The sequence below is a fragment of the Sinocyclocheilus rhinocerous genome, unplaced genomic scaffold, assembly GCF_001515625.1.
Source record: "Sinocyclocheilus rhinocerous isolate Xijiao unplaced genomic scaffold, SAMN03320098_v1.1 scaffold2246, whole genome shotgun sequence".
Classification (NCBI taxonomy): Eukaryota; Metazoa; Chordata; class Actinopteri; order Cypriniformes; family Cyprinidae; genus Sinocyclocheilus; species Sinocyclocheilus rhinocerous.
This window is the reverse complement of record NW_015640056.1, coordinates 48,417-58,029: the sequence shown is the minus strand read 5'-3', so window position 1 is coordinate 58,029 and position 9,613 is coordinate 48,417. Positions and strand designations below refer to the sequence as shown.

Here is a 9,613-nt window from a genome sequence, read left to right as displayed (position 1 = left end):
GTATTTTCTGCAAGCTTTTTTCAAGATAAATTTAGATGTCTTTCCAAAAAAGGACACTTTTGGAAACTCCAAGAGGACACCAAAGAACCAAATGATAGAAGGAGCCCATATAAACACATGAAAGAAAAAAAAAATCAGAATTTTACAGTATGTGTACAGTGCAAAGTAAAAATAAATAAATAAATAAAATTTTTAATGAAATAAAATAAAATTTTTTTAAATAAAAATAATGTCACAATGCAAATAATGACAAGAAAGTGACAGTAAAGACATTTATAATATTACAAAAGATTCTATTTCAGATAAATGCTGTTTTTTTTTTAAAGAATCATGAATAAAAGTATCACGATTTCCACAAAATATGTGTCAGCTCAACTGTTTTGTCATCAGTACTATCAGTATTGATAATAATCAGAAATGTTTCTTGAGCAGCGAATCAGCATATCAGAATGATTTCTGGAGGATCATGTGACACTGAAGACTGGAGTAATGATGCTGAAAATACAGCTTTGCATCACAGCAATACATTAAATTTAAAATATATTTAAACAGAAAACAGTTATTTTAAATTGTAATAAAATTTCACAATGTTTTTACTGTATTTTCGAATTATTATTTTTGAATGGCAGTGTAGTTTCATATTTTTTTATTCTCCTATTTCTGAAGGTCTTACCTCATGATAATCACTTGTAAATCATTCTAATAATAAATGTCCTTGTGTCTCTGTCCATCCAGAAGACTCTGTGTCGTCTCCCACGGGCCCCGCCCCCATGGACCTGCGTGTAGGTGAGCGTCTGGTGCGTCCGGGTTCGGACACGGCCTTCCTGTCCCCTCTGCACCCCCCTCTGCTGATCGGCCCCTTCAATCCACAGCACTGTTCCCAGTACAGCCAGCAGCAGCTGCAGCGCATACAGGTACATGTGACACACATCATTCTGAAATATCACACTGATCTCATACCTGTCATACCACTGCAATGCAAAATGACGATCAGTCTGTGCAAGGAACTGAACATTATTTACAACATTAATACCTGTAATCCAGAGCCTCCTGCAAAAGGGGAAGTCCGATTCTTTTCTGCTAACTGGTTACACCTGTATACAGTGGTGCATTAAATGTATCAAAAGCGACAGTAAAGACATTTGCAGTTTCATATAAATGCATGTCAAAAAAATTCTTACCGACCCCAAACTTTTGAACAGTAGTGTATGCGAGTCCTGTCGAAGATATTTGTCTTTTTTTATATTCATATGACAGTTAAAACAGAATGCAATGCTTTGTAAATGATGTGCTCTTGTACAGATGTCTTGCACCTTTTCAGAAAACAGAAAATGATGAATGTCAATACAAATCATACCTGACATAATTTGTATGTAAATTGACAATTCATGAACAAATAGATTAATTACCCAAATTTGTTGCATGAGACCCAATATGCGTGTGTATTTACTTAATGCACTTAATGTACATGATAAGCCGATTATGACTGACGACGACTCTTTTTGTAGCCTTATAACATGGAGCAGCATCTACGAGACCAGGAACTAGCGAAACTACAGCTACAGCAACTTAAAAACAAAGACAAGAGTCAACAGAGTGAGTGACACAATAACCCTTAAATAACTGCTGTTCAGAGACTTACTATGTACTTACTTAACAAATATGGAGTGAATGTCTAAAAGAATGTCAACGCCTAGTCACCAAACATATTATGCTAGATTAGTGTTACTTTGATTAGCGTGACAGAAATGGGATTCTGGTTTTCCCTTTTCATGAATGAGATGCCTTTCAAATGAAGCACTTGGATGATTGATCACTCAAATGTCACTAATATGCAACTTTAGCCCCAAGAAAGAGATTTGTCATTTTAGTTTGTCACACTTTTTCAACTAAGAAGAGTACAACCGGTGTAGTGCACAAGTAGGTTGTGTTGTGGAGGTTGAGAAAATGAAATGTACTAAAGTGACTGAGATAAAGGGTTTTAAATTGTGCCAGTGCCCTCTTTAATAGTAGTTCAACTGAAACGGGGCCACGGCTGCTTCAGGAAATAGCTCTGAGAGTAAAAACAAAACTTTGTGGTTGAAAACACATGGGAGGAGTCTACACTGAACATGGGAACCCTGTTGTTCTATAAATGGTATTTACTGTCTCACAGACGCTAGTGGCCTGCCAGTTACAGCAATTACAGATTGTGCCATACTTTTTGTAGACATACATGAATGGATGGATGGTAATGCCATAGTACTTTGATATAGCTCATGGCACTGAATAACAGTTATCTACATGTATTCACCTGTTACTCCAAGTTACTTAAAGATTACCATGAAATCTCTATGATATATAACAAAAAAAACCTTGGTGCCATGTCCAAAACATAGATAGATAGATAGATAGATAGATAGATACTTTTACAATTAATTAGTTTTACAATTACCGGACAATCATATAGGCCTATCTAAAAACATGAATTGATTTTTACCGGACCAGGGTATCTGCAGGATATTTAAGCTCATACTTAAGACTTTTTAAGACCTTTTTTAAGACCTGCACAAATAAAATAAAAATGACTGTAAAAAGCATGATTTAGAGTTCAGATACAGGTTTTCACAAAAACTAAATTTTTTTTGTTTGTTTTTATTATTAACTTCACATTTCAGCCTTTAAACTTTTTTTTAAAAGAAAACTGAGGCAAAGGTATAAATTATTATATTCATTTAAACAATTATTATAGCCAATTAATTAAATAACATATTTAAGTAGCATTATATGCTATTATAATGCATTATCTTCTTGTCCACTAGTTCACATTTACAACTCTGCGTGTTTGCTGCTTAAAAACATGGTTTGACTTTCACATTGGTCTGAACAAAAACAGCAGAAGGGTTGATTGAAAATGCAAATTCATTCTCTGCCAGCAGGAGGCGCTTTAGGGGACCGCAGAAATATACCAGTTTCCCCGTAACAATTTTGTTAGAAAATAGCTTTTGGCATTGATTTATTTCATTATGCCAAAAGGTTTTGCGGTCCGGATGGACGCATCTTGCGATCCGGATTCAGACCGGAGTCCGCCATTGGCGACCCCTGCTTTACACACTCCATCTGATGCTTGGCATTGTACGTGGTGATGTGATTTATGTGAGGATTGCATGCAGCTGCTCGGCCATGGAAACCCATTCCATGAAGCTCCCGCCGCACAGTTTTTGTGTTGATCTTAATGTCAGTGGAAATTTGGAGCTCTTCGGCTCTGGAATCAGAAGAGTGTTGGCGACTTTTACACACCATGCGCCTCAGCACTCTGTGACCCGCTCTGTGACTTTACATGATCTTTCACTTCATAGCTGAGTGGCTTCTGATCCTAAACACTTCCACTTTCCAATACTTACAGTTGACAGTAGAATATCTAGCAGAAATGAAATTTCACCAACTGACGTGTTGCAATGGTAGCAATCCTATCACAGTACCACACTTGAATTCACTAAGCTCTTCTGAACAACCTATTTTTGCACAAATGTCTGTAAATGCAGACTGCATAACTAAAGATTGATTTTACAGTAAACACCAGTTGGCAATGTGTCTGATTAAAACACAATGGGTTGACTTTCACATTGGTCTGAACAAAAACAGCAGAAGGGTTGATTGAAAATGCAAATTCATTCTCTGCCAGCAGGAGGCGCTTTGGGAACGGCAGAAATATACCAGTTTCCCCGTAACAATTTTGTTAGAAAATAGCTTTTGGCATTGATTTATTTCATTATGCCAAAAGGTTTTGCGGTCCGGATGGACGCATCTTGCGATCCGGATTCAGACCGGAGTCCGCCATTGGCGACCCCTGCTTTACACACTCCATCTGATGCTTGGCATTGTACGTGGTGATGTGATTTATGTGAGGATTGCATGCAGCTGCTCGGCCATGGAAACCCATTCCATGAAGCTCCCGCCGCACAGTTTTTGTGTTGATCTTAATGTCAGTGGAAATTTGGAGCTCTTCGGCTCTGGAATCAGAAGAGTGTTGGCGACTTTTACACACCATGCGCCTCAGCACTCTGTGACCCGCTCTGTGACTTTACATGATCTTTCACTTCATAGCTGAGTGGCTTCTGATCCTAAACACTTCCACTTTCCAATACTTACAGTTGACAGTAGAATATCTAGCAGAAATGAAATTTCACCAACTGACGTGTTGCAATGGTAGCAATCCTATCACAGTACCACACTTGAATTCACTAAGCTCTTCTGAACAACCTATTTTTGCACAAATGTCTGTAAATGCAGACTGCATAACTAAAGATTGATTTTACAGTAAACACCAGTGGCAATGTGTCTGATTAAAACACATGAATTCAGTAATTATGAGGTGTGTCCCAATACTTTTGTCCATATAGTATAGTATAGATAGATAGATAGATAGATAGATAGATAGATGAGAGGAACAGATGAGAGGTATCAGGGGTTTTGCACTTTTGCCCTCTGCGTGTCTATAGAAGCACTCTGTGTGTGTGTGTGTGTGTGCAGTAGAATTGCTCCATTGTGATCATGAGCGTCTCCAGTCACTCCAGAGCTGTGTCATGCTGCAGCTCTTGGTCACGCTGGCAAAACATTAATACCACTTTTGTTGTTGTTTATTTTTCATTGAATGAGGGCAGTAATTAGCCTTTTGAATCACGGTGCACTACAGGTGTTACACTGCACGGTGTTACAGTTAAACAACATCTGGAGTCTGAAACCAGCTACCACCAGCTTTGCTATAAGATAAACTGTGCATTACGCAGATAATGATTTGTTGTAACACTCAGTGCTCTTCTAGTAAAAAAAAAAAAAAAAGTCTAATCAAATGTATTATTATGATCATTGACTCTCTGAAACACAAGCATATACTGCAGTCAATCTTAATCAGAAGTGTGTAGGCGATCCTCAAGTGATAATTCACTGCAACTAAAGTCTTTTATCACAGCTGATGCAATGATTGTTGTGAGAGAAAGCACCTGCAGAAGTAACCGAGTCAATATTGACCATATTGGTTAGAGCCACCATGACGTAGCCGCCACATAATGGCCGCTCTGGAAGGACAGGGAGGCACTGAGTCAACATGCAGTATCCTTCCCTCGACCTCAATGCAACCTCACTTCACAATAGAGCTGAACCACACTCACAGTGCAGGCCCTCGATAGAAACATCGCTGACATTTATCTGTGGGAGAAAAGTGACATTTTAAACCTTTTCTGGGTCAGCGACTAGAAATATCAGTTTCACCTTAAAAAAAACATTAAACTTAAATTAAATATAAAATAAACAAAAAATTACATAACATAAAATAATATGAAATAAAGATTTTTCTTTATTAATATTAATAAAGAATTCTTTAAAATGTAATTAATTATTTTAAAATATTAAAGACTCATAAAGATCTCTAAATTCACCTTACTTTAGATACTTAAAATTGCCTAGTCTAGGCCAAATAAACTAAACTAAATAAAAATAAATAAAATAAAATAAAATAGATACATAGATATATAAAATAATATGAAATAAAATAAAATATGAAATAATATATAAAAATAATACAAACATAAAATAAAGAATAAAAAACAAAACAAAAAAAATATAAATACAATTTATGTTAATGAAGAAATAATTAAAATTAAATGAATGAATTAAAAAGAATTAGTATACCAGAGACTCCATTGGCTTGTTGTATTGATTGAGGACTATACTGTCTAAACAATTAAAATTAAATTAAATTTGAATAATAACATTTAAAATAGATGTAAATAAATAAATGCCTGCCAAATGTCTAACAATATTTTTGTTTGCTTTTTGCTTTGCTTTTTGTTTTGTTTTGTTTTTTGTAGCATTGTTTAAACCAATCAAGTGGCACATTGTCGTCTCATTGGCTGGTTGTGTTGATTGACAGGTGCTGTGGCCAGTGCGTTGGTGAAGCAGAAACTGGCGCAGGTGATTCTGAAGAAGCAGAAGGCGGTGCTGGAGAGGACCAACTCCAACCCTCTGAGCAGCCCGTCGGTCGCCTACCGGTTAGAAACAGCTCTCATTACCACACACAGCTGTTTAAGTGCACACGTGCACAGACTCATGTGCTTTTTCTCAGATTTTAAAATAAAGGTCTTCTGTGTTCCCACAGGGAGCTGGTTCCAGATCCCAGCTCTTCTGTCCAGCCGCTCCTGTCCTCCACAACAGCTCTCAGCGAAGGGCCGGACGAACCACCCCTGAGACGAGCGAGTATGTCACCGTCACACATGCATATAAACAACATCACATGACAGTTCATTCATCAAAGCGTGACATCACCAGATCACCAGAGAACGGGCGGCGCTGTGTGTTTGGGTGAGAGGCAGGGCCTGTCCTTCAGCAGGTGTGCTGTGTGGAAGCGTTCCAGCGCCGCTGCCCCGTTCAGACAAACTCCCAGCGCCTCGCTCTTCCTCCAGGCAGCAGTCTGTTAACAAGGCCTTGCGTAACAGAGAACACTCCCCTGTCAGCCCCACAGCCAAAACACAGCGCCTCATTATGTCATAATAACTCTGACTGGACGTCCAGTAATTCACATGAAGCCGCAGAGTTTAAAAGTCTTTGTTCTGCTTTTGTAGTGCTAATTGTCACTATAATTATTGCTCGCATTTTCATGGGTAAAGGATTTGCTTTAAAACTGTAAAAGTCTGTTCACACCAACACAAATGTGCAGCACAAAAACTCACAGTCGATTTGTCTGTTCAGACCAAAGCAGACAGACTGAATGAAAATGCAGATTCACTCTCTGACAGTAGGCGAAATAAAGAAATAAGGAAAGGAAGTTAATAGAATAATAAATTATTAATAAAAGAAACTGCAGACCGACTAAATGAAAATGGACTTTAGGTGAAATAAAGAAATATTGATAATATTAATAAAAATGGCAGACAGACTGAATGAAAATAAAGAAATAAAAAATGAATAAAATAAAATAAATATTAGTAAAATAAATGGTAGACAGACTGAATGAAAATGCAAATGTACTCTCTGGCAGTAGATTAAATAAAGAAGTTAATAAAATAATAAAAAATAATATTTATTAATAAACTATACAGCAGACAGACTGACTGAAAATGCAAATTCACTCTCTGTCAGTAGGTGAAAATGAAATAAATTAAATTAATATTGTTAAAATTAAATGAAAATGCAGATTCACTCTGACAGTATGTGAAAAAGAAATAAATAAAAATAATAAAATAATAAAATTAATATTGTTAAAATTAAATGAAAATGCAGATTCACTCTAGAAATAAATAAATAAAAATAATAAAATAAAATTAATATTGTTAAAATTAAATGAAAATGCAGATTCACTCTGACAGTATGTGAAAAAGAAATAAATAAAAATAATAAAATTAATATTGTTAAAATGAAATGAAAATGCAGATTCACTCTAGAAATAAAGAAATAAAAAATAATCAAATTAATATTATTAAAATGAAATGAAATGAAAATGCAGATTCACTCTCTGACAGTAGGTAAAAAATAAATAAATAAAAATAATAAAATAATAAAATTAATATGGTTAAAATGAAATGAAAATGCAGATTCACTCTCTGTCAGTAGGTGAAAAAGAAATAAATAAAAATAATAAAATAAAATAATAAAATTTAATATGGTTAAAATTAAATGAAAATGCAGATTCACTCTGACAGTAAGTGAAAAAGAAATAAATAAAAATAATAAAATAATAAAATTAATATTGTTAAAATGAAATGAAAATGCAGATTCACTCTAGAAATAAAGCAATAAAAAGAATAAAATTAATATTAAAATGAAATTAAAATGCAGATTCATTCTCTGAGAGTAGGTGAAAAAGAAATAAAAATAATAAAATAATAAAATTAATATTGTTAAAATGAAGTGAAAATGCAGATTCACTCTCTGACAGTAGGTGGCACTTACAGAAAAAGCAGCACAAACAAAGGGAGTCACAGAAAAGAAAGGAAGTCAAACAGTAGTTACATGTTTTCAAACAGCAATTCAGATTTTTTTATTTATGATACAACACCAAAACACAACAGTACTTCCTCTGTTATTCATTGTCACGTAGGGACCAGAATATGATTCTGACAATGGCAGTAAGCAATCACCAGAAAGAGTTCAATTGTAACTCTCTCAGTCAAGTTTTCAGCGTAGAACGTGTTGCAGTAGAGCCAGTTTTCAAGTAGTCCTTGAGAGAGTTTCCAAACACTTAACCTGTCCACTTCATATCAGTTCAGTGCTGTCTGTCGGGATCACTTTGTGCTCGATGGTCAAACGAGGAAACGTTGAACATGATGCTGCGCAGAGCCGTGTCATTTACTGGTAACGATGAGTAAGTACAGCTGTGGAATTAGTTTTCAGCACGTCCTCTGCCAGAACTAGTGTTTTTACAGTGACAAATACAATTATCAGGAAGTACAGCAGAGATTTCAGAACCTTACACACAGAGCTGCAACTGTGTGATCAAACAGAGAGGAAGTAGAAGCTGTGCTGTGCAAAACTACATCTAAATCAACTGTTTGGTGGGTTATATGAATAAGAAGTCGACTAGTTGGTCTTAAAGGGGTAGTTCACTCAAAAATGAAATTTCTGTCATTTACTCACCCTCGTCTTCTAAAGGAAACGATATTTTAATGAAATCTGGGAGATTTCTGTCAGTTGAAATCAAGACAATTGAAAGTCAATTCCACCTAAACCTAGACGCTTCAAAAAGCTTGTAAAGACATTGTGAAAGTAATCCATATGAATCAAACAGGTTTAAGTATTCTGAAGAAACGTGATCACTGTATATGTTGAACAGATTAAATTTAAGCTTTTATTCACAGATAAACATTGATCAGAACATACAAAGCGTAATTGAACGTTTTTTGGAAAAAAACGAAAAAGGAGCCGTTTTCTCATTTTTCTACTTTCAATATTAAATCAAAAAAACGAATGATCGAATGATACACGGATTTGTATTGTTTGTTTGTTTGTTTGTTTCATTTAATTGTATAGCACCGTATAATTACTATGTTCCTTGTCCAAGGTGCTTTACAATTAAAAAATAAAACTACATACCAGCAAAAATAAATAAATCGTTTTATTGCACAAATGAGCTACAACAGAACCTGCAGAAGTACAGCAAGTGATCTAGAATGACCCAAACTGACTGAAAGCTTCATTTTGGTTACGCTGTTGTTGTTTTGTTCTTGTTGCAGCCTCAGAGCCCAACCTGAAGGTGAAGCATAAATTAAAGAAGCACCTGAACACCCGTAAGAGCCCTCTGACCCGCAAAGAGAGCGCGCCGCCCGCCGTCAAACACCGCGTTCCTGATACGCTGGGTAACTACAACACGCTACCTCTGCTTTTGAGATCTGTTGTTATTATTAGACGGAGTCATACTGTATAAATGCCTGGATACTTTATTTAGCTTGTTTTTTTATTTTTGTGAAAATTAAATGTTGTTTAGGTGTATTTTCTTGCTTTTTATAGTACATCATTTATAAGAATTAACAAAACTAAATGTTCTCATGTAGACCTCCTGTCAGCTAAACTGGCATTGTTACTGTACATACTGTAGGTATATTCATTTAGCACGAGCATGCAATTTTAAGGCATAGTCATT

General features: G+C 35.5%; 1 protein-coding gene across 5 annotated transcripts in view; it reads left to right on the top strand.

Annotated features, from left to right (window-relative positions):
- Positions 1-9,613, top strand: part of LOC107752451 (histone deacetylase 7-like) — a 99,735-nt gene that overhangs the window by 53,274 nt on the left and 36,848 nt on the right. For all 5 annotated transcript variants that reach the window (XM_016568420.1, XM_016568419.1, XM_016568418.1 and 2 more), the window contains 5 exons: positions 736-914; positions 1,509-1,596; positions 5,912-6,029; positions 6,137-6,234; positions 9,207-9,329. In XM_016568420.1, coding sequence (XP_016423906.1) covers positions 736-914; positions 1,509-1,596; positions 5,912-6,029; positions 6,137-6,234; positions 9,207-9,329 — 606 coding nt within the window. The remainder of the gene's footprint in view (positions 1-735; positions 915-1,508; positions 1,597-5,911; positions 6,030-6,136; positions 6,235-9,206; positions 9,330-9,613) is intronic.